At 30.2% G+C, this 27,014-nt stretch overlaps 2 protein-coding genes across 6 annotated transcripts in view; one reads left to right on the top strand and one right to left on the bottom strand.

Annotated features, from left to right (window-relative positions):
- LOC143248431 (UDP-N-acetylglucosamine transporter-like) overlaps positions 1 to 7,322 on the top strand; it is a 38,421-nt gene extending 31,099 nt beyond the window's left edge. For 3 of the 5 annotated variants that reach the window (XM_076496785.1, XM_076496784.1, XM_076496783.1), the window contains one exon: positions 3,182 to 7,322. In XM_076496785.1, the coding sequence (XP_076352900.1) occupies positions 3,182 to 3,272 (91 nt within the window). In that variant the 3' untranslated portion in view covers positions 3,273 to 7,322. Of the gene's footprint in view, positions 1 to 1,166; positions 1,302 to 3,150 lie in introns of those variants that run through there. The other 2 variants (XM_076496786.1, XM_076496787.1) reach the window with 2 other exon arrangements.
- Positions 7,323 to 18,473: 11,151 nt separating this feature from the next.
- LOC143248429 (gamma-secretase subunit Aph-1-like) overlaps positions 18,474 to 27,014 on the bottom strand; it is a 29,947-nt gene continuing 21,406 nt past the window's right edge. The window contains 2 exon segments of the mRNA XM_076496782.1: positions 18,474 to 23,478; positions 24,882 to 25,009. Coding sequence (XP_076352897.1) covers positions 23,335 to 23,478; positions 24,882 to 25,009 — 272 coding nt within the window. The 3' untranslated portion in view covers positions 18,474 to 23,334.

Here is a 27,014-nt window from a genome sequence, read left to right as displayed (position 1 = left end):
AAGTTAAGTAATCCTACAAAAAAAAGTATATCCTGTTAAGATTAAGTAATCCTACAAATAATAATCTGATGTTTATTCTCCCAGTAAAAGGTATAATATTTATTACTGGTTGTAACTGACTAGTTTCATTGGATATAACCAATAATAAAAATTCTCTTTCATTGTGCCAAAAACATCAGATCGTATATTTTTTACTCTGAATATATAAGCCCAATGTGCCTCAAAATAAACTAATTGTATGTTATTTTACATTAGATAACAAGTTAGATATTTCTGTTGCAGGTCTTAGCAACGTGAATGCTTATATGTAATAATTTATAACTTAGCAAGTGACATCTTAAAACTGAGTATGATGTTATCTGTTCCACAGAGAAACTTGTGTTTTATGTTATTAAATCAAGCATTATAAAAGCATTGCAATTTATCTTTGTGTTTTCTTATGGTAATTAATTGTACCAAAAGTTAGTTTTTTTAATTTTCTGCTGCAATGAAAGAAAAAACTTGAAACAGTTTGTGTAGCTTCTTTAACAGAATTAAGAAAAATATTTTTATGCTTAATTCTATTTGCTATTAAAACAGTGTATGAAACAGTTTCGATTCACCAAGTAACAAACAACAATACATTTCAATTAATTCTTTCACAACAGGCTTGGTATACAATACATGAGTTTGTCTACACATTTGCACATGTTAAGTATTTATCCCATAATATTTGATACAGCGAGTGCATACTCATAAAGTTTGTTAGACTTTTAATAAATATTACAATTACTTTGTTTATAAAAAATCAGATTTTTAATGAAGTATTTTACTAAGGATTTGTTTGTGAAAATTGAGTTTTATTTATTAGTGCGAGTGAACAATGATGTTATTTAAAAAAATTCTCCCTCTCAAAAAATCTCAAATAATATTTGAATAATCTCTGAAACCTTCGAAATACATTTCAAATGTTAGTTTTCAGTAAGACTATATTTTATTTTCTATACTCTGTGGGGTCTGTCATTTGACCAACCTTGTAACTGTGATAAAAGAATCAAGAAATAAATATAAATTATGCTTTTCTCATGCTAGAATAACTACATATTATAACATTAAAATACAAACGTTTAGTCTAAGTAGCTTAATTCTTATAATGTTATACATTTATTATTATTTTAACCTTCCAGTTATGCCTAGCTAACATTATACGAGATCTGTTCAAAAAATACGCGGACTGTTTGAATTGCGCGGCTCCAGTTGGTTCCAGAGGAATCCGCTTGGTGTCGCTAGGTTTGCACAAATCACCTGATTACGACGCCATTTTCCAATTGCAGATATCTTCATTTGTGTATTAGCTACGCGGTTTTAAGTGAGGTGCGATTTTTTCGTTTGGCGGATTTGAGAATGAATGACCTGAAGGAGTAACGACTTGCTGTGAAATTTTGTGTTAAACTTGGAAAATCTGTGACTGAAACTTTTGCTATGCTTAACACGGCTTACGGGGATGTTGCTATGAAGCGTACGGCATGTTTCAAGTGGCATGAATGTTTTAAGGATGGTCGACAGTCCATTGAAGATGATGAGCGTCCTGGACGTCCTTCCACGTCAACTGACGACCCATACGTCGACAAAATCAATACCCTGGTGCGGGCAAATCGACGTCTGACTGTCAGGGAGCTTACTGGAGAGTGTGGGATATCAGTTGGATCTTGTTACGAGATTTTGACCGAAAAATTGAAGATGCACTGCGTTGCTGCGAAATTTGTGCCTCAGAACTCGTGAGTTTTTGGCCAAACACTCGATCACTGTTCTTCCCCACCTCCCCCTACTCACCTGACCTTGCTCCTTGCAATTTTTTCTTGTTCCCTAAACTCAAAAGACCCTTGAAAGGAAGAAGATTTGAGACGATTCCCGAGATTAAGGCAAATGCGACGAAGGAGCTGGAGGACATTACAAAAGAAGCATACCAGGACTGTTTCAACAAGTGGAAACACCGTTGGGATAAGTGTGTGCGTTGGGGAGGAGAGTACTTTGAAGGGGTCCCAGACCTGTAACTTCTAAATAAAGTACATTTTGTTTTATGACGTCAGTCCGCCTATTTTTTTGAACAGCCCTCGTATAGCTTGCATTGTTGAGGTGCACATGCAGTCATGTTACGTATTCAGTATTATATAAATTACCTTTAGTCTTCCTCATCATGGCTGTGTTTTAGTGGACCAGTATTTTGTAATAAACAGTCACATTTCAATTATTACACATATATATATTGATTATTACTATTTAGAAATAAATAAATCAAGAAGTAAAGCAAACAATTATGTTTTTTTACTACAACCTTTGAACTCAGTTGCTGCTGGACATAGGTTGCTAAGCCTTTTAAAATTTTGCATGTGGAGGATATCAAAAACGTTTTTTGTATACATTTGAATAACCAGAACATCATAAATAACTACACTGATACCATAGAATTTCAGTATAATTTATTAAGTTTTGTAACTCAGATGTTTTTAGACTTTAAAAAATATGAAACTTTGAGCAGACTGAAGACACAACCTACCACTTTGAAATCTTGGATTGAAAGAATGTGGTAGTATTTTTACTGATCAAAATGGCTGAAAGAAACCACTCTGGAGACATTCTAAGTTGTTGATTGATTGTTCATTCATGTTTTAAGAACTGAGAAGAGTTGAATGGGACCACCATGTTTGATTCAGTACCTAAGCCATATCTCACGAAATAAAGAGATACGAGGTTTTTATTTTATATTCTAGCTTGGCAATATTAGTAATTTGAGTTCCTAATTTGTACAGAGCTACAGACTTAGTATTTTAACATCGCAGACATCTAATTTTAAACCGTGCTGTATTCAACATCCCATGACTCACTAAAATCTATATTTAAATGTGTTCTTTCAATATTTACTTTTAATTTAAGAAATTTACTCACATATAATATTAAAGTTTGAATTATAATCTACAATTTGATTTCAAACTTAGTGACATAAATTCATAAAATAGTAGTTCAATAGAATTTTGAATACAAGGTCATGGCCTTTGAACCCTGACCCATTACGAAAAGGATAAAGCTAGTGAGGTTAAACTAAATATTGTAATACTTTTATTGCTCAATTATTGTATGGAAACTAAAGGAATTTTCCTGATCTCTTTTTAGTTTCAAATATTCTTTGATCTCATTTCCATAGCCATTTCCTTTCCGGTACTTTTGTTGTCATCATGGCCACGATTTTGTATGGATATTCTGGAAAACGTTCACAACAACTGAAACTTGAATAATTTTCAAAGTTTTAGATTCAAATCCTATATGTGGATGATTAATCTTTATTTATGTATAAAATATCAAGTACACATGGAAGTATCAGACACATTTTGATGTCATTCTAAGTGTTATACTATAGATGTTACATAACTTAAATAGGTCGTCTGTAATTTTGAGTGGTAAAAGATCCTGTAATGTGATCTACTTCAAAATCCATTGTTTTTGAAAACTAGAAGTATTTTGTTTCTCAAGAAATAACTTGATGAAAGCTTTTCTTTATAGTGTTTAATAACATATTTATTGGATGTGTACTATTTATAATTTGCATGTCTTTTATGTATGAAGACTGTTATGGGCATGTTCAGAATATTGTGTGAAGAAGTCAGTAATGTGCTAATCACCATAATTAAGTAGCTGATTTATAACAATTACTATATTTAATATAATCCAGCAAAGAAAATAGATTTTGCATTAAATTTATCTGTATGAAAAATTATTACCTTTTGTCATAATTCTAGAGAAACAGAGGGGAACTATTAATAATAACATAAAGCTTTTTTATTAACAGGTTACTTATTATAAACTAAACGTGATGGTGACAAAACTAATATTAACTCTTTTTCACTCAATTTTTTCCAAACTTAAAATTAATTCTTAACTAACTCTGTGCCTTATCTAATAGTTTGGTTTTTGTTAGTTTTATTTTCAGCAACTTTATAAAAGAATGTTGAAAAACATTTATTCAGATATAACTTTGATAATTTATTAGTTTATCTTTGGTTGAAAGAAAATGAACTGGCCTACTTTCTCTTAATCATCAGATATAAATGTGGTTAAACTTTGTGTGAGATGTTTATATTCTCCAGAATGTCCTCAGATAGTAAGCACGCCATCATGGGATTCTTGTGAAAAACATACTGCTGTTTAACATGCTCAAACAGGTGTCAGAACAGATGTAGGATTTAATATGGTCTTACCTATAATAATACACCTCTCTTCATTGGACATGGTGTGTACATAAATTATCCTGAAGTAACTATACAGGATTAGTATTAGACATGGTGTGTTTATAAACTATACTGAAGTAACTATACAGGATTAGTATTAGACATGGTGTGTTTATAAACTATACTGAAGTAACTATACAGGATTAGTATTAGACATGGTGTGTTTATAAACTATACTGAAGTAACTATACAGGATTGATATTAGACATGGTGTGTTTATAAACTATACTGAAGTAACTATACAGGATTAGTATTAGACATGGTGTATTTATAAACTATACTGAAGTAACTATACAGGATTGATATTAGACATGGTGTGTTTATAAACTATACTGAAGTAACTATACAGGATTAGTATTAGACATGGTGTGTTTATAAACTATACTGAAGTAACTATACAGGATTAGTATTAGATATGGTGTGTTTATAAACTATACTGAAGTAACTATACAGGATTGGTATTGGACGTGGTGTGTTTATAAACTATACTGAAGTAACTGTACAGGATTAGTATTAGACATGGTGTGTAAATAAACTATATTGAAGTAACTATGCAGGATTGGTATTGGACGTGGTGTGTTTATAAACTATACTGAAGTAACTATACAGGATTAGTATTAGACATGGTGTATTTATAAACTATACTGAAGTAACTATACAGGATTGATATTAGACATGGTGTGTTTATAAACTATACTGAAGTAACTATACAGGATTAGTATTAGACATGGTGTGTTTATAAACTATACTGAAGTAACTATACAGGATTAGTATTAGATATGGTGTGTTTATAAACTATACTGAAGTAACTATACAGGATTGGTATTGGACGTGGTGTGTTTATAAACTATACTGAAGTAACTGTACAGGATTAGTATTAGACATGGTGTGTAAATAAACTATATTGAAGTAACTATGCAGGATTGGTATTGGACGTGGTGTATACATAAACTATACAGGATTGGTATTGGGCATTGTGTATACATAAACTATACAGGATTGGTATTGGGCATTGTGTATACATAAACTATACAGGATTGGTATGAGACATGGTGTGTACATAATCCATACAGGATTGGTATTGGACATGGTGTGTACATAAACTATACAGGATTGGCATTACATATGTTGTGTACATAAAGTAATAATGTGGTAACACAGGAGTTTTGAAGATTTGGAATTTTTGGTGAATAATTGTCATATTTAATATTTATTACTTTTAAACATTTTTTGTTAATATAGAAGTGAAGTAAGATCATTTTTGACAAAATGTGACACTGTACAAAGTAACTGTTGCTATTTTAGTAGAGATGGAAGAAGTTAAAAAATGTGTGAATCTTTATTAAAATGGGTTTGATAGAACCATGTTTTTCATTGTACACCATACCTAAGTACAAGAATGAAACTTTGTAATAGAAAACATTTAATGATTATAAGTGATCAGTGAAGGTTTGCTTAAGTATATTTTAAATAATTTATTGTAAAATAACTAGGGTATAATCACTGGAAAGTGTAAATTGATGTAATTTAAGATTATTCATAAAAAATTATTTATGTGAATCAAATAAAAACTTGTTAAAGTTAACAAGTATAAGCTAATAAAAAAGATGTATTACACAGAGTTAATTATTTTCAGGTGTATTTTAACCTTTGCAACACTTTCCATTATTATTTATTGTGTTACCTGCAGTTCCTACAAAAGTTTTGTGAAGGACAGAGAGGTCAGTCTTAAACTGTATGTGTTTGAAAACATTCCACAGGCTAACAACATTAGTTGCACATTTTTTTTTCTTACAAATAATAGGCTTAAGCAAATCAAAGTTAATTGGAGCTGTACTGCTGGACTTGACAGACAATTGGTCAGATGGGCTGTCTGTGGTACCAGTTTTTTGGTCAACATTCTGATGGAAAAACTTCAAACATATGTTTAGTATCTTGTTGGCATTGCCAAGAGATATATCTAGCTTCTTTTAATGGCTCTATGAGTTGAATCATCCTGTTTAGTAACAGTGGCATTCATTTTATGGATGAGAGTGTTGCTCTAGGATGTAAGTACTTATTATATTTATGTTGTTTTAAATGCACTGCTCTGGAATTTTTCCAACTTTTGTAGGGAATACTAAACACTTCCTTCTCTGAGTGGTATTTCCTCTTGCCATAACTTATTTAACGTGTTTTATCTATATCCTACTTTGGAAAGAACTGTGACATGTTCCTCCAACTATAAATCTACAGTGGGTGCCATTCACTGTTGAATGGTCATGACATCATTCTGAACCAAACAGTGGGTGCCATTCACTGTTGAATGGTCAGGACATCATTCTGAACCAAATATAAAATTGCAAAATCTCGCATGCAGAGAATACTTTACTAAATCAGCTAATAAATGATTATTTTAAAGTGTAATAACCTGTTTACACTTCAACTGCTAAAACTAAATTTTTGAACTTGCTAACTTGAGAGCATTATCAAGTAGACAGTGGTCACAAATAGATACTAACTTGAGAGCGTTATCAAGTAGACAGTGGTCACAAATAGAAACACATCTTTAAGTTTTATTTAAACACAACATCATTCATTTTAATAATTAGTGTCAAAAGTGCTCACCTTATATTCTGATAGTGTTTCAGGATCAAGGGAAACGTTATATAATAACTTTATATCTGTCATAATGTGCTGCACTTCTTTACATTCCATTGCTGAATTGTGATACTCAAGCTGTACTTATCTTTTACAGATGTTTTATTCCATGTATCAAATTCTTTGACATTATTTTCAGACCTTGTTGCACTAATATTCACTATGATATATTGTATGGTGAAGTGTAGCTACTGTGCACCAAATATTTAATGTAGTGTTTACTACTTAGTTGTAAAGTTTGTTTACATAATAAAATAGTGCAAAACCATTTTGAGAGTGAGTTAAGTTGTAAGTTAAAAACGAAATTGTCTATTTGAATATTTGTTTGAATGTTGGTGTTTTATGAAGATATTATTTCTTCATTCATGTAAATTTGTTTTTATAGTCAAGTATATTTTAAAATAAAGATTTTCTGTGCAATTATGGTCTATAAATTATTTGTTTTCTGGGTTTCAAAGGATCTGTAGATTCTGCTGTGTTATTTATAAATGTAGAAACTGAAATATCTAACTAGTTGGAGTTTGAACAATTCATACTATATTAAATACATGTATATTAGGGCTAACTGTTGAAGTTTGAACAATTCATACTATATTAAATATAAGTATATTAGGGCTAGTTGTTGAAGTTTGAACAATTCATACTATATTAAATATAAGTATATTAGGGCTAGTTGTTGAAGTTTGAACAATTCATACTATATTAAATATAAGTATATTAGGGCTAGTTGTTGAAGTTTGAACAATTCATACTATATTAAATACATGTATATTAGGGCTAACTGTTGAAGTTTGAACAATTCATACTATATTAAATATAAGTATATTAGGGCTATTTGTTGAAGTTTGAACAATTCATACTATATTAAATATAAGTATATTAGGGCTAGTTGTTGAAGTTTGAACAATTCATACTATATTAAATATAAGTATATTAGGGCTAACTGTTGAAGTTTGAACAATTCATACTATATTAAATATAAGTATATTAGGGCTAGTTGTTGAAGTTTGAATAATTCATACTATATTAAATATAAGTATATTAGGGCTAACTGTTGAAGTTTGAACAATTCATACTATATTAAATATAAGTATATTAGGGCTAGTTGTTGAAGTTTGAACAATTCATACTATATTAAATATAAGTATATTAGGGCTAGTTGTTGAAGTTTGAACAATTCATACTATATTAAATATAAGTATATTAGGGCTAGTTGTTGAAGTTTGAACAATTCATACTATATTAAATATAAGTATATTAGGGCTAGTTGTTGAAGTTTGAATAAATCATACTATATTAAATACGTGTATATATGAGCTTGTTCCTTAGACGTCATGTCATTGCTATCTTTTGTAGTAGCCAACATTGCGTTAGATATAGTGACTCGCACCTTTGCTGACAAGGTGAAGTCTGAGTTTGTCTTTTGTAGTTTAGTTGTTCCTTTTTTTGTTGGAGATTAGTTTGTGCTGTATCTCCTAGGTAATCCAAGATATCTCAGTCTAAGTTGAGGTCCGTAGAGCCTTGCATAAAAGTTTCCTGTACCTTTCAGAGCTTTTAAGTAACTTGCTTGTCTTGTGCCTTACTAAAACCCCCCATCCTGTCTGTTGACTCCATTCTTGGTTTATTTTAAATTTCACACAAAGCTAGCCATTTCCAGTTCAGCAGTGTTAGATTAGAGGGAAAGCAGCTAAACATGATCACCTACTGCCAACTCTTTTACCAACAAATAATGGGATTGACCATAACATTATAATGCCCCCACAGTTGAAAGGATGAGCTGTTTGGTGTGACGGGGAGTTGAACCCGCGACCCTCAGATTATGAGTCTAGGGCCTTAACAACCTGGCCATGACGGGACTAGGTAATAATGTAATTAGATAGAGTTTATTTTCTTCATGGCTACTGGAGTTTAGTTTCAGTTTTTATACTTTTAATATACTATATCTTGTTTAGATCTTAATTTAAAGTTACAATTATTACTGACATTTTGTTAAAAAGAATTTCACTTGGTTCTTGAGTGAGAAAGATATCATTGTTTATGTTGGTGTGGCATGTTTTTGTTTTAATGACATTTGAAGTAGTCTGAGAACTATTGTCATTACCTTGTATTGAATTTTGTTTTATAAATAATTAGCCAAAGCATCCGGCTTCAATCGAGTTAGTAAGTGGATGTACAGTACTGTATACAAGAGAATTAGTAAGTGGATGTACAGTGCTGTATACAAGAGAATTAGTAAGTGGATGTACAGTGCTGTATACAAGAGAATTAGTAAGTGGATGTACAGTGCTGTATACAAGAGAATTAGTAAGTGGATGTACAGTGCTGTATACAAGAGAATTAGTAAGTGGATGTACAGTGCTGTATACAAGAGAATTAGTAAGTGGATGTACAGTGCTGTATACAAGAGAATTAGTAAGTGGATGTACTGTGCTGTATACAAGAGAATTAGTAAGTGGATGTACAGTGCTGTATACAAGAGAATTAGTAAGTGGATGTACAGTGCTGTATACAAGAGAATTAGTAAGTGGATGTACAGTGCTGTATACAAGAGAATTAGTAAGTGGATGTACAGTGCTGTATACAAGAGAATTAGTAAGTGGATGTACAGTGCTGTGCTGTATACAAGAGAATTAGTAAGTGGATGTACAGTGCTGTATACAAGAGAATTAGTAAGTGGATGTACAGTGCTGTATACAAGAGAATTAGTAAGTGGATGTACAGTGCTGTATACAAGAGAATTAGTAAGTGGATGTACAGTGCTGTATACAAGAGAATTAGTAAGTGGATGTACAGTGCTGTATACAAGAGAATTAGTAAGTGGATGTACAGTGCTGTATACAAGAGAATTAGTAAGTGGATGTACAGTGCTGTATACAAGAGAATTAGTAAGTGGATGTACAGTGCTGTATACAAGAGAATTAGTAAGTGGATGTACAGTACTGTATACAAGAGAATTAGTAAGTGGATGTACAGTGCTGTATACAAGAGAATATTTTGGTATTCTTTCCATTTTATGGGGCTAATTATACCATGCCATTACAGAATGTAAATTTCAACATTATGGTAATGTTTCTCTGTCCATGTTGACAACTGAATGAGTCAGGGTGAGAATACGTATCATTCTTTAGAATTACCATACACTTGTACCAAGTATATGTGATAAGGGTTGCAGTTGAATGGACAAACTGATCAAATATATGGTCTTAAATAAATGCCACGGTACCCCATGCAGTGTCTTAACTATGTAGAAAGAAGCTAGAATATGGTACTGATATATGCTATAAGAAATTAATTTAATAACACTTGATAAAAACAGTGTTGTACACTATGTATTAAGTTTCATTGTCATGTCATGGTCAAGAAAAGGGTAGGGAATTGTCAGTAAAGCATAATGTTCACTTAGAGCTTTTCATTATGCTGGTTGGACTTTCTGAAAAATTGCTGCATACTTGAAATGCTTGCCAAACCCTGTCATGTGAACCCTAGTTTGTGAGACCATGACACGTAAATTTGAAAATGGGAAAGGAGCAGTTAGAACACATGAACTCAATGATACTGATGCTAAATATGTTTGTTTATGTAACCTTTAGGACAGAACGAAGACTGGTACTGATCTCAAGTATGAAATAAACAACCATGTACCAAATAACAGAAAATTATTCAAATCTATTGTATCAAGAAGACTTAACAATAACCGAATATTTGGTTGCATAGCAGTTAAAAAATATTCGCTTTCATCTTCAAAAATTGTCAAGAGACTAAAATTTCCTAAAAAGTACAAATACTGTTGATGACTGGAAAAGGGTGTTATGAACAGATGAGACCAAGTTTGAAATATTTGGTTTGAAGCATAGGTTGTACATCTGGTGGAAGAAAGATGAAAAATACTTACCTCATAGCACCTACCATGAAGAATGGAGTAGGCAGTGTAATGGTTTGGGAGTGTTTATCTACTTAGATAACAGAATAACTAACTAGCAAGAATACCATCAGATACTGACTGATCATGGTATACCCAATGGTTTGTGTATTAATAGACTTGCAAGTCTACTGTCAAGAGGAAAGAAGGTAATGACATCAAATCTCATACAAATTTACTTAGGTAATAAGTTACTGTAGTAATTTAAATAATGCAGTGGTTCCCACAGAGCCCATGTTTTATCCCATTTGAGTAGATCTTGGATTTCTTAGATCAAAAACTTGACAAATTAAAAGTTACTTCCAACAAAACTTTATGGGAGTGTATTAGAGGTATTTGGAGTAAAATTAAATATGTTGCACCAATGCTTGAAAGACTGTTTACAGTTATTAAAACCAGAGGGAAGGACACACAAAACATTAGCTATTTGCTGAACTCAAGTACTTCTACTGAGTTTATGTTGTACTGATATGAAGATTACTAAACTTTTGATGTTTCATGTTTAATTTACCTTCCAGTGTTCTTTAAAAGTAGTCTAGAATATATATTTTCAATTTTTCCCAGCACTCTCCTGCATGATTATTTTCTAATTTTATTACAGATGTGAAAGGGAGCTGTAAAGCCTTGTTAGTGTAATGAATGTTTGTAAGATTTAACAAAATTAGTAAATTAGCCTAAATAAAAGCTACGTGCCATGACCTTGCCGAGAGCCAACTGCATAAAATTTTTCCAAAAGTAAAACATATCGATCCAATTTAAACTTAAATCATTTCTGATCATAAACATTTTTAATAAAATATTCAACTTCCAATGAACTAAGGTAACAAAAAAAACAGTTTTGTTCATGTATTTCATTTTATCCTTTCAATACACAGACTAATAACAATATTCGGTTATACTTTTGTTGCTAGGCGACATGACATGAAACATATTCTTACCAAAATGCACTGGCTTTTTTATATATTAGAAATCGTTTGTTTAAAGTTGAGCACAAGCTACGTGAAGAGCTATCTGTGCTCTGCCCACCATGGATACTGAAATCAGATTTCTGGTGTTGCAAGTCCACAGACATGCTGCTTTGCCACTGGAGGGCTAGGAATTGTTAATCTAAATGATATAGTACAGGCTATACTATTGGGTGGTAGTATTTTCCTTGTCATTTTTGATCGACTATACATTGATGATAATAAGTATTTTTTCTTTTCATAATATAAGGACCCACTTATTTTTTGTTTTTTTGCTAACTTGCCTCATTAAAAGGATATGCATACAAGTGGAGAGTTAATAATACCCAGGTGCACACCCTCAAGGTCTATTTTGTATGGGAGCAAAATTTCAGGTTCTTTCCTCTTGAAGTTATGGCAGTCACACACACACCCTTTTATTATTATGGAGACAATTCTGAGAACATAAATGTCCTTTATATAATAGGTATGAAAATATTGAGGGTTTAAATACAGGTGTGTTTATTGTAATATGAAGGGAACTTAAAAAGTAAATAAGAGTTAACATTTTGTAATAATTTATTATTTATAGACAAATTGGTGAAGATACACAGTTCACACTCTTAACAGGATGTTCAGAAATGCTGCTCTATCCACAGAACTGACAGCTATTAGCTTGCACTACTAGTGAAAATGAATGTTAGATGTGCATTAAATCTTAAATGAAATTCTCAAACTTACATCTGTTAATTAACATGTGCTGTTCTTGGAGTTGATCATCATTAGAGTACAGCCTTTCGCCAACATGAGTACAACATGTTTCACGTGTAGCTAACCCAATAAGTACTCGCATTTTAACACAACCTCATTCTTTTTCTCAGATGTGTCTTTACATTATGAATTAATTACTTTTGCACTATTTTATAATGAGTTATTGTGCTCTGCCCACCATGGTTGATTTCTTCTTTCAAATTGCGAAATTGTGGTACATATTTCAGTCTGCAGTATCTTTAAAAATATGAAAATAATTATTAATCCAGTAAACTTGTTTCAATAATAACCATCCAGTTTTGTCAACAAAGGCCTACATATACTATTGACAAACCAGAACAAACCTCAGCTATCTTATTTCTGACATCTTCCAACACTCATCAACAAGAACTGTTCTATACTACATTGATGACTTAAATTGTTAGTGACATGAATAACAAAATTAATAGAATAATTATAGTCGATAGCAAATATTAATTTGCATTAAAGGCAAATTAAAGATTTTTATTACAGTGCATTATTCAAAATTCATTAGTTTTTGTATATTGAAATCAGCGAATGAAAACGTAGTGTGTTTCATAAAGAAGTTTGTGATCAAGATAGTGTGTGTGGTGGTGGTGAAGGTGGAAAGTTCATAGCTGTAAAACTGTTGGGAGAATAACTTTTTTAATGCTGTAACATGTTTTTACAAGAACTGCTCCAGGTCCATTAAAGATGGGTTAGTTGCATTTCCTGGTGCAATGCTTATGTTTTTATAATGGTCAGAATCTTAAATACATAAAAGTGCATTAATTCACTTCTGTACCTTAACCCTAAAAATTCAGGATTTATCAAGTACTGAATTACCTAGTTTTGGTAAATTAATACTTCAGATGATGCAGTTTTAGGACCTCAGTGTACATTATGTTCACAGTTACAGGGAATTTCATACTGCAGGAAAATCCAGTTTTTATTTTTTAAAGAAATTATGCATATTCCAAATGTTTTTATTAAATTTGTCATTAGTCACAGTGATGTGTAGGCCAGTTTTTTTCCATATTTGATACTGTAGTATAAATTTGTGACTTTGTATCACTAAATCAAAAATGTTTAGTATCAAACGTTACTGGGAAACCATCTGATTATCTAACTCTAGTGATATTACTGTCACAAGTTGTTGGTTCTTTTCTAATCTTCGATTTAGGATTCCCAACCTCTTGGAGAACATATACTGTTGTACAGATAAGCTTAACCACATGTTTCCTTCATCTATTTTTGGTTTGGGCTCTTCCTCATTAGGATCAGGTAAGTCAACCTTTAACCTTTGAAATTTAGGAAACTTTGAAGCAAAATATTTCTAGAACCATCTCTTGACTCAAAACTGTTGGATGTTGTCTCCCTTTATTAAAAACCATTGAGTAACATGAAAGATTTTCTCTCTGAAGCTTTTTGTTGTTTTTCACTCCTCTCTTCATATCATGAATACCATTAATTGGGTCGTCAGTAATACTCTTTAGTTTTATTCACATGATGAGAGATTAGCAATCTGCAATAGATATATAATACATAACCAGCCTTGGTCATCCTATCAAGATGGATAGTTTTCTTCATTTGAGTTGGTTTCTCTCTTCTAAAATGGGAATGACCAAGATTGATCTTTCAAAGACACATCTCCACATTCTGAACTCTCTGCCTGTTCAATGCTTCTTTTGGTTTCATTACAGTGTGAATCTCACTTCAATGACCTTCTCTTTGAGTGGTTACTGTTCTGTATCTTTTTATGTCTTTTGTAAAGATAATTAATTCTTTAGGCCTACAGTTCCAATATTCTATGGATGATGCATTCCTAATCCTTGAGTGAATTCGTAGTAAGTTTATAGCCAACACTAACATCTTGGGCTTGGCCATCATCAGTTTCTTTGTCATCTGTTTGTACAAATGGTAATGATCCATTCAGACAGCTCTATTTTCTTTGTTCCATGCTTTCTCTGCTGGGTCCATGATCATCACATTTGGATTGTAGATTGAAAACTAGGGCCTTGTCATCCTGGTTGTGAAAAGACTAACCCACATAAATCAGATACTTTCCACATGTTTTTTTCTATCCACTGGTGTATTTACTCTCACTTCAAGAGTCCTAAGTTGGACAACAAGCTTCAACTTTTTATTTCCAGTCCCAAACTTCACAGCTCTGGTGATGAATGCTCTGTATCAGATGTTAAAAAGGTTGTGTTCACCAGTTATCAATTATACGTTTTTACTTGTACTACTTTTAGTATAAATAGTGTTGTTGCTGGGCTTATGATTCTTCTATAGCAGTTTGTTAGTACTAAGTTCAAAAAGAATCGAATGCTCTCTACAGTGTATATTTTGGAATTAGTTGAATGTATGAACAACAAATTATTTACATTACACAGAACATAGGGATATCAAACACTATATGTTTTGTCAAAAGTCCACTGAGGTCTATTCAATTACTTTATTTCAATTGACAAGCCAAACTACCTTTCCCTATTTCTATTGCACTAATATTCTGTATATAATCATTACAATTGTTGTGAGTTACCGTAGTCATATACTACTCTTGTCAAAATGGACACCTGCTTATTCAATTATTTTAGAACCACACTTTGATGGAATAATTTTTTTTCTGTTAGTCCCACTATAGCATATTAAACATTATACCTATCACTTCTACGGCAGTTAACTTCACACCAAACGTTTCCTTGGTTATGACTTCAATCTCATATGCTATGGTCTTATGTCTGCTGTTTCCTGCTCATATTAAACATTTATATCTTCATTACTATATATTCTACATCAATGAGTTACAAAAACACAACTTCTAAAAACTGTCTGCTTTTAATTCTTATAATAGAAAACTAACTCATAATATATTCATTTACAAAATGAACTCAATATTTGCACTAAAACCTCCTTTATATCACAACACTGTAAAAAACTATCCAGTATAAACTAATTAATATCTACACGAAAATGTCCTTTTTATCACATTGTATTAAAAAATTCTCTAGTATAAATTAATTAGTGATATCTGCATTAAAATGTTCTTGATATGACGATACTGTAAACTAATATCTACACTAAAATATCCTTTATATCAAGACACTAAAAATTGTCTAGTATAAACTAATTAATATCTACACTAAAATATCCTTTATATCAAGACCCTGTAAAAATTGTGTAGTATAAACTAATTAACATCTACACTAAAACATCCTTTATATCAAGACCCTGTAAAAATTGTGTAGTATAAACTAATTAATATCTACACTAAAACATCCTTTATATCAAGACACTAAAAATTGTCTAGTATAAACTAATTAATATCTACACTAAAACATCCTTTATATCAAGACACTAAAAATTGTCTAGTATAAACTAATTAATATCTACACTAAAAATATCCTTTATATCAAGACCCTGTAAAAATTGTGTAGTATAAACTAATTAACATCTACACTAAAACATCCTTTATATCAAGACACTAAAAATTGTCTAGTATAAACTAATTAATATCTACACTAAAACATCCTTTATATCAAGACACTAAAAATTGTCTAGTATAAACTAATTAATATCTACACTAAAATATCCTTTATATCAAGACACTGTAAAAATTGTGTAGTATAAACTAATTAACATCTACACTAAAACATCCTTTATATCAAGACACTAAAAATTGTCTAGTATAAACTAATTAATATCTACACTAAAACATCCTTTATATCAAGACACTAAAAATTGTCTAGTATAAACTAATTAATATCTACACTAAAACATCCTTTATATCAAGACACTAAAAATTGTCTAGTATAAACTAATTAATATCTACACTAAAATATCCTTTATATCAAGACACTAAAAATTGTCTAGTATAAACTAATTAATATCTACACTAAAATATCCTTTATATCAAGACACTAAAAATTGTCTAGTATAAACTAATTAATATCTACACTAAATTGTCCTTTATATCAAGACACTAAAAATTGTCTAGTATAAACTAATTAATATCTACACTAAAACCTCCTTTATATCAAGACACTAAAAATTGTCTAGTATAAACTAATTAACATCTACACTAAATTGTCCTTTATATCAAGACACTGTAATAATTGTCTAGTATAAACTAATTAACATCTACACTAAATTGTCCTTTATATCAAGACACTAAAAATTGTCTAGTATAAACTAATTAATATCTACACTAAAACCTCCTTTATATCAAGACACTAAAAATTGTCTAGTATAAACTAATTAACATCTACACTAAATTGTCCTTTATATCAAGACACTGTAATAATTGTCTAGTATAAACTAATTAACATCTACACTAAATTGTCCTTTATATCAAGACACTGTAAAAATTGTCTAGTATAAACTAATTAACATCTACACTAAAACATCCTTTATATCAAGAAACTGTAAAAATTGTCTAGTATAAACTAATTAACATCTACACTAAAACATCCTTTATATCAAGAAACTGTAAAAATTGTCTAGTATAAACTAATTAACATCTACACTAAAACATCCTTTATATCAAGACACTGTAAAAATTGTCTAGTATAAACTAATTAACATCTACACTAAAACATCCTTTATATCAAGACACTAAAAATTGTCTAGTATAAACTAATTAACATCTACACTAAAACATCCTTTATATCAAGACACTAAAAATTGTCTAGTATAAACTAATTAATATCTACACTAAAATATCCTTTATATCAAGACACTAAAAATTGTCTAGTATAAACTAATTAATATCTACACTAAAACCTCCTTTATATCAAGACACTAAATATTGTCTAGTATAAACTAATTAATATCTACACTAAAACATCCTTTATATCAAGACACTGTAATAATTGTCTAGAATAAACTAATTAACATCTACACTAAATTGTCCTTTATATCAAGACACTGTAAAAATTGTCTAGTATAAACTAATTAACATCTACACTAAAACATCCTTTATATCAAGACACTAAAAATTGTCTAGTATAAACTAATTAACATCTACACTAAAACATCCTTTATATCAAGACACTAAAAATTGTCTAGTATAAACTAATTAATATCTACACTAAAACATCCTTTATATCAAGACACTGTAAAAATTGTCTAGTATAAACTAACATCTACACTAAAACATCCTTTATATCAAGATACTAAAAACTGTCTAGTATAAACTAATTAATATCTACACTAAATTGTCCTTTATATCAAGACACTGTAAAAATTGTCTAGTATAAACTAATTAACATCTACACTAAATTGTCCTTTATATCACGACACTGTAATAATTGTCTTGTATAAACTAATATGTACACTAAAACATCCTTTATATCACGACACTGTAAAAAGCGTCTAGTATAAACTAATATCTACACAGTCATTGATATATGACAGAAGATCCATGTATTAAAAATTTTCCCATACCTAGAATAAATGCATATTACAGACTGTACCTCACATTACACAAAATAATTTCAGTCCCACTAAGTACAAAACATTCAAACTGATTTTATAACTACAGTAAGATTCTTTGTAATTTCATTGTGTTATATGACCTTAAATTACACTAGTCTTATATAAGACAGTAATTCACTGTTTTGTAGATATCATATTAAAAGGTTTCCCAGTCATAATCTTATTGAAATGTTTAAAAATTTTCTATATAATTTTATTAGACAGTGTTAACATTTTAATTATTGTTATGGACAAGGCCTGATTTAATGAAGGTTTAGATACTAACATATTAAACAGTTAATACAAATTTACTTATTTTAATTATTGTTATGGACAAGGCTTGATTTAATAAAGGTTTAGATACTAAAATATTAAACAGTTAATACAAATTTACTTATTTTCAATTCTTTTTTGAAACTATTTTCAAAGTTATGATTGAGAAGAATGAAATACAAATGGTTTTTTTCATCACTTGCTGTTTTATTGTAAATCAGTTTTATGAAGATACAATGTTCATTTTAATACTTCTTACCAAAACACTAACGAATATTGAATATTCAGATCAAGTGAGAACAATGAGCTACATTATCTGTTAGAAAAACAAACTGTAAAACATGTCTTTGGTGTTTATACAGCACCAAATCCAGGATTCTCAAATGTGAAGGGAATGAGGGAGCAGACAGGTAGAGTTTCAGGCAAATTTTATTTTAATTTCTAAAGGACAAGGGAACAGTTGTAGAAGTACAGAATTTTAAAAGAAGGGTTATTTTTGCTGCAGCTTACATGAATTATTTAGTGAAGTGAAAGGACATACCAGATATTTGTAGGTTGGTTTTTCATCTATATTTGCATGGTGCCCAAGGGTATATTAATCCACAAACTGTCATTTTTAGAGGAATGTTTTTTTTCCAGGGGGGGGCAGGGTAAGTATTTAGGTGGTGTCTACAACCATCACTCCTCTCACTGTATTTTGTACATGTAAACTTAAATTATAAAGGTGACTAATGCAAAGACAGATCCTGTACACAGAATGCTACTTTCCAAGTTATTTCATCATGTCATAAAAACTTTAAAACCACACATTTTATAAAGTAACCCTAACTAACAACCTTAAGTTTTTGTGATACAAACAAAGAAAGGCTCAAAGTTTCATTAAATATTTACCAATTAAACACTTCCTGAAGATTTCTTGTATAAATCTTAAGGACTAAATACATCTGATTAAAAAACACAAACAGATTTCACAAACAATTTTCTACCAATGAACAAACAAAATAAGAGAAAGTCTAATACACTACATACATATTCTTGTTATAAAAATAGACAAACACAGACAATGTCTAACAATCACATATTTTATTACATAGTCCTGTGTTTACCTGGAAGATTTCAAAAAACAATGGAATAGTGGTGAAAGTAATTAATGTCTTGTGTCTGTTATGTTATCAGGATCTATTAGCAAAGATAAAGTAACATTATGAAGAAAACTCTAGCTAATACATCACACTTTGTCATCTGTTTGTAACTCTTCTGCAGCTTACAACTCTGAAAATTGGATGAAGAACATACATTTTATTATTCTGGTTGGTTGTCAAGCCATATGTTTATATTTATCAACCCACTTAAAGGACATCTGAAGACTGGAACTATACATGATCTATAGCATTTCTTAGATACAGGACAGTGCTGTCAGTGTATCAGTAGGCTGAGTTAATACTGCTGTTAATTAAAATCTATTTCGAATTATAAGGACAACATGCAAAACACACTCTAAAAAAGTTTGTTGAAGTGACTTTCATTCCAGACTTTTTGGACAACCTGTATAATCTCACTAACCAGATAAAATATATTACTTGGGCATCTAAACCCCCCCACCCCCAAAACAAAAGTTTTAAATCACAGAAACAAAAGATTATTTCCAGTTTGTTAAACATAAAATTGTAAAGTATCTCTTAAAAATTTAAAACTGAATCTCAAAAGGAAAGCACTTTCTTGATGAGTAACATCTTTGTGACGTATTATAGACCAACGACTGTGTGTCACACACATATACAATGGTTTTTTACTAACTGCAGATCATCACCGTATCTCACCTTCACCAGCACTACACAGAAATCTGTAAAAGGGTTGTACTTATGGAAACAAGAAGGAAATAAGTGCGGGGAATACGGAAAGGAGGATTTTGATAGTATTTCAGAAGTTTGTGTTTTCTTACACTTTCAAAATGTATTTGATACACGTGTACCTCTTGCATACAGTATGAAATGTCACCAGATTACAGTAGATGAACAGAGCTTATGTATTGCGTTCAGAAATATAGAAGATGACTTAGAAATACAACCAAAGGCTGTATGTATCAGCCCCCCCTTCAAAAAGAAACCAAATAAGTATGAAAAGCAGTATTAACTAAGTTAAATATTTATATTCACTACTTACATTTCGTGAAACCAAGATAACAAATGTTACCACAAAGTTAAGGATTTACTATAAAAAAATATATCAAAATCTATATCAAATAAACTGACCTCTTAAAGTACACTGAGAGAACTTCACATAAGCATGTAGAAGATATTTGGGTTTGTGTTATGTTTTAGCTTTGAGGTAAAATAGCCAATGGTAAATAATTCCTTATGCACATACTAAAAAACAAAAATATTTATGGATTACAGTGACCTTCATTAACAGAAATAAAATATTTTTTTTTATGTGATTCACTCTGTAAAAATCTGTAATCTACCAAATTAAAAACTGGTCACATCCTGTAAACAAATTGATCAAGCATATAAATCATTTATTGATTCATTTAGAGTAAAAATCAGGGGACTTTCTACCTCACAAATACATGTGGCTCAGTTACTTTAACTATGATAGTAAATGTCCAAGTTCACAAACATTTCAAGTAACAGAAGAGTGAACTTAGTTGTAATATGCTTCACATGCCAAACATTAGTATCCAACTCATCCCATTTACGACAGTATGTTAGTGACAAGAGGAACCAACAAACAACACTTCATAAATGTAATGAAGGGAAACAAAACAGAAGATAAATTTTACCCCTACCGTGCTTGAAACTTAAAATTAATTTATTGCAATGTGCTTTAAAAGGAAAGAAATATAATACTAAAAACAACATCAAAATGAAGATTGAAGTTTCAAGGTTTGGCAATAAACCTGTTGGATAGTTAAAAATCTTTAAAAAAAATATATTTTTTAAAAAACTTACAGGATAAAAGAATTAGCAATGCGAACAAAACCAACTAGAAACTGATAATAACTTCAGAAAACAACGAAAGAAACATAGCTTCAACCTTAGGGAAGAAAAGAAAACAACACAAGAAACATGACTGGTTCTGGCACGAGACTATATTAAGCCTTACTGAACATTCTTTCTACAGTACTAAATAAAATAGTTTTCTATCAAACATTTGTATTTCAACAAATAATCACCCAGAAAAGTTAAAGAAGAGCAGACATCTCAAAACAATGGAATGCTCGACATCACTCAACAAACAGAATAAAATCAACAAAAATTACATGCATTAGAATTGAGGATCACTAAACACTAGGAAAAGAAAGAAATACATCTACAATTTTATTTTAATGTAATTTGCTAAATAATCAATATTAACAAAAGACAACAATAAAAGATCACATTCCGAGTTGTTTTTTCAAGCTGGTTGAAATATGTATTAAAAATACAATACCAAGTACTTATGATTTTAAACTAGTGAGTATGAAATATATATTTTCTATAACGTTGAAGTTTTCCAAAGAAACATTCAAACAGTTGTTCTGATAAAATTAATCCATCTTTTGTTGTGCTTGTTCCCAATTTCACTGTAATCATAAGAGATGCTACATGTTGTTCATCAGTGTATCTATGTATTAACTTCCTGAACTTTATAAATCAGAATACATTTTTGGAATAGATTTTTTTAAATGTTAAGTAGTTTAATAAATGAAGAAAAAACGAACCAAGAAAGAGTTAAAGTTTTACTGATAGCTTTGTTAAAATTTAACAAACCTATAAATAATAAACTCAAAATTAAAGACTGAAATTAGGCAGTCCCGATTCAAACAGATTATCAAAATATTTCTATATTTTGGATCATTAATAATGTTCTTTAGGTCAAATATTGTGACATAAAGCTTGGATCTCTTAATAAAGGATGGAATACCATTGTTTAGGCAAGTTGAAAAACCTTATTTCTCATATTTGACACTTCAAGCCTCGGGGGTATTAGAAAGTTACCAGAAACAAATTACATACACAAGACATTATTGTGAGAGTTATACACACAGATTTCCAGAGGTTTATAAATAATTACACAAATAAATAAAATACATTATCTTTTACCCATTTATATTATTATCAAGAACATAATTTGAACTGGTTTGTACTTATTTTTACATTCAATTTCTATACTTTGTTGGAAGAAATGTTATTATACTAATGCTTTATGACTTGTTATTGTGTTACTTTTGTCAAAAATCCTTTTATCAGTGAAAATAAAGACTAAATAAACTGATTAGTCACCAAAGAGGATCACAGTGGAGGGCAGAAGAGGACAAGAAAGTTTTAACATCTAAAAAAGTCACATTTCTTCACAGTCACTTATGCCAGTAACAAGTTATTAATTTCTTCATATAACAAAAATGCTTACATATATTTGAGTGAAAGTTTAAAGTCTAGACCATATCTCAGTGAAATTTAACCATCAAATCTATCTTAAAAGGAAAACAGTGTAAGTGATATTATTGGATGGAACAATAAGAAGTCAAACTGTTAGGCCTATTTTCATAAAAAACGAACAAGATAGGAGGAGTCATCTAAATAAAAAATGCAAATGAAGCAGAGAATTAGGACGACTGTGGTTGAATGGCAGTACTCTTAAACCAAGTTTAAGACAAAAGATTTTATTTCATGCTGCAGAAACGAACTAAATTTATGAAGCACAAATACCAGGTTTACCTTATGACAATATCTTCAATCATGTTACAAGAAAATTAAATGTTTTTTTGTATTCTTAATGAAAGTAATTCACACTGGTTCATTACAAGTATTAGTACACCTAAACTTTTATCACTTGGTGATTATTACAGTACTTTTTAACATTTATTTGGAAATATTTACACTAAACAAAACATTTCAAAGTGCTTCAATGATATCGAAATAAAAAGATATTCTGGCTTCAGCTCAAAATATCATCACATTTCAGTATTTTTAAGCTATTTGATCCAAACTGTTTTTGACTTTAAAGACTTGACAAGAAGAGCCTGCTTCAGTCTTACTGTTTTACGATGGTACCAAGTACTTGATCATTTGGGAGTTATACGTATGAAGGCTCGAAAAGAATGCCAGGAACCACCTGCTGCTTTAAATGCTAGGATGCCTGTTACTATGGTAATACAATAAACAGGAACTAGAGATGCAGCATACATACCATGCTGGTTGATTAATGTCTAAAGAAAATATAACAATAAGTGATTTACACATTCAAAATTCTAATTTTCCAAACTATTTAAATACTTGATTATAAAACATTTATCCTACTACAAAACAAGAAACCCATTAAACTGAGTGCTCTCTAAAAGTCGACCTTATTCTTGAAGAAGGTAGACCTACCTTTAGAAAGTTTTCAAGGTATTTTTTTTTTTGTGATTCATGTGACATAATTTAAAATATTATTACAAGTTTTTGGTCTTGGCTAGTACCACAAGATAACATTTTGTTATCCTAGTCTCATACTTATTGCACAATATAATGGTTAATAATTCAATAACTTAAGTTGTTTTGGTGAAGATTCTTGTTTATTCTTATTACATGTTTCAAAATAATGACATTGTGGTTTAACTCAGTATTCCATAGTTTAATTCTATTTTTTATTTCATTATTATATTTAATGTTGATTGGCTGATCAATGCAATATATTGTAATTTTCCTAATGAACTTTTGTTTTTTTTACTAAACATTTATTTACCAGCCACAGTTGGAGACACAGGAAGCAACAAATTACAGATTATATGGACACTATTTACATTCTAGTCATCAAAGGGTTACTTTAACTGCAGTACAGCAAAAGTTTAGGTTTCTATTATTAATGGTGGTAAGGCAAATTTGAGCTTTGTTTGTGAAGATTACTGTGTATTATATTTGAAAAAACACAGTAGCACTTATTCTATACAGGTTTATAAATCAATGTTACCCCATACAAAATCAAACCAAAATCCTCAGGAATACCCAACAGGATTTCTATACCCATGGTAAAATGTACAAAATATGCGAGTTTATTATATGACAGATTATAAAACACAATAAGACTGAAATTACTGGCAGAAAATTGTTTTACATATCTATAATAAGTGGAAGACATTGTTTGGGTTCATCCCCACACAGCAATGTTACTTTCAGCCACTTTACCACTAGTTGAAGGAGTTAACAATGAAACAGATAATTTCATCAAAAATAAAAATTTACCATAATTTTAATGAATAAAACCTTTAACAAAACAAGTATATTTCAGAACAACATACTATTTGATATGCTGTAAGTTACAAAAGTAGGCAGTCAGAATCCTGCTAAAATAAAAAACTACAAAAATGTTTAAAGCAACATATAGTTCATTATTGTAAGTATTATTTTCATGTGGAATTATACTATTATAGATTTCTTAGAAAAATATCCAAATAGGTTGTGGAAGTGTCAGTAAGGTGTTAATTGTTTGAAACAACACCCTTTGTTTTTTACGTTTAATATATAGTAAAATAACATTCATTTCTATTAAACTTCAACTACCTAGCTTATGATGATCAAACATGATTCTTGCACTTGCAAAAAATAATTCTTTTAAGGTTAAAATACTTACCAAACAAGACACTACAAGGTGAGAACAGATGACATAAATTACAGAAAAATAGTGTTGATGGTCCCAAGCATGGAAGAAAATAACACCCCAGAAGGTATGCAACAGGGTGAAAGCCAAGGTCGTGAATGCTAAAAACAAAAGAAACTTCAAATTATAATTGTTATTAATATTCAGCTGTTTACATTTCACGGTCAATCACTCTCTTGCATAGCCTATTTTATTTACTATATTTATACAGTAATAACCACAAAGTCGACCAGTAATATTTTAAATCAGTTTTCTACCAAATGATTTACACACATTTTAACATAACCTCAATTAATGAACAATATTCTTTAGATGTACGAAATACGAAACAACTACTGTTTAGTCATCAGGAAATACGAAACAGGAAGTGTTTGGTCATATAAACAAACACACAAAACTTTATATTATAATAGGAGTTAATAAAAATTACTAAGTAAAGATTTTGGAACACTAATTACATAACTAATCTTGTTTTAACAATAGTAATTACCCACTGATTTTAATATTTATTGATTATAACCTACGTTTGTGATTATATTATGTTTGTGTCTGTTTGTTTGCACCTTTTAGTCACCTATTCCTTATATATTTTCACATTTATTGATTAACCTGCACCAAACTTGACATGGCGATACAAGATGATACGAGGAAGGTCACGATTGGACAAAGAAACTGTGTCTGGGTTTCATACATTACCTCATTTTCTTTGTCCAGTAGCCACCATTACCTTGTGACCTCTGTTGCCTGACAGCATTGGACAGCTATCAGATTCAGTGTAATGTCATAGCTTCGACCAGCAAAGGATATTGCAGTTTAAACTAGCTTTACCTAAACTTAGGATACAGAGATATATCCTTGCTGGCAGAAGTAATTATCTAACAAAAGAATAAAGGGCTGAAGTGACTAGAACAAAATAATGTTGGACGTCTTTGACCATGTTGCTGCCAGGACAGCGTAGTAGTAGTCAATAATTTAGATTAAAAAAAAACAAACTACATCATCATAGAAAGTAGTGGAACACTATAAATAATAATAATAAAGAAAATATTGACAAGGAAAAACCTTTCATTTACTTCAGAAGACAACATAACTACCGATGTCATGAAAAGATGAACTTTTAAATAACTACACAACTCCAACCTTTTTTTCTAACTATTATCTACTACTGTTTATGATAACGTTATTTCATGATATTTCAAAAAAAATAATATACCACAATGGTTACGTCATCACATTTGTTGACTTGCATTCAAAATGTTGGTAGATTTACTGTTTTACAAATTTATGTCACTAAGTTTGAAATGAAATTGTAGATTATAATTCAAACTTTAATATTATGAGTTAATTTAACTTAAAATTAAATATTAAAAGAACACAGTTAAATTTAGATTCTAGTAAGTCACGTGGTATGTTGGATGTAACATTGTTCAAAATTAGATGTTTGTGATATCAAAATATTAAGTCTATAGTTTTGTACAAATTACCAATACCGACAAGCCAGAATATAAAATAAGAACCTTATATTTATTTTACTGAGATATAATTTATACACTGAATCAAACACAGTGGTACCTGTTTCATTTTTGGAAATGGTCCCTTACATACACTTACTTCAATATATGACATTTGAATAATCAATCAACAGCTTAGAATGTCCTCCTAGTGGTTTTCTCAGCCATTTTATTTATATATAAACCTAAAAACATTTTTGGTTTGATATCCTCCACATGCAAAACTTAAAAAGGCTTAGTAACAACCAAGTACAAAGGTCATAGTGAAAAGAGATAATTGTTCAGTTTACTTTTTGATTTACTGTTCTGTATTTTAAGAAAAATAAGTTTAATAATTTATTTCTAAATAGTAATAATCTATATACATAATGTATAATAATTATAATTGTGACTGCACATTACAAAATACTTGTCCACTAAAACACAGCCAAGACAGGGAAGACTAAGGATCTGTTTCATATTACTGGATACATAACACGACTGCATGTGCACCACATCAATGCAAGTTACATAATGTTAACTACGCATGACTTGAAGGTTAAAATAATAAATATATAATGTTATAAGACTTAAGCTACTTAGACTAAACATTTTT

This window comes from Tachypleus tridentatus, chromosome 4, assembly GCF_004210375.1.
Source record: "Tachypleus tridentatus isolate NWPU-2018 chromosome 4, ASM421037v1, whole genome shotgun sequence".
Classification (NCBI taxonomy): Eukaryota; Metazoa; Arthropoda; class Merostomata; order Xiphosura; family Limulidae; genus Tachypleus; species Tachypleus tridentatus.
Note: the sequence above shows the minus strand (reverse complement) of the source record. Positions and strands in the feature narration are given on the sequence as shown.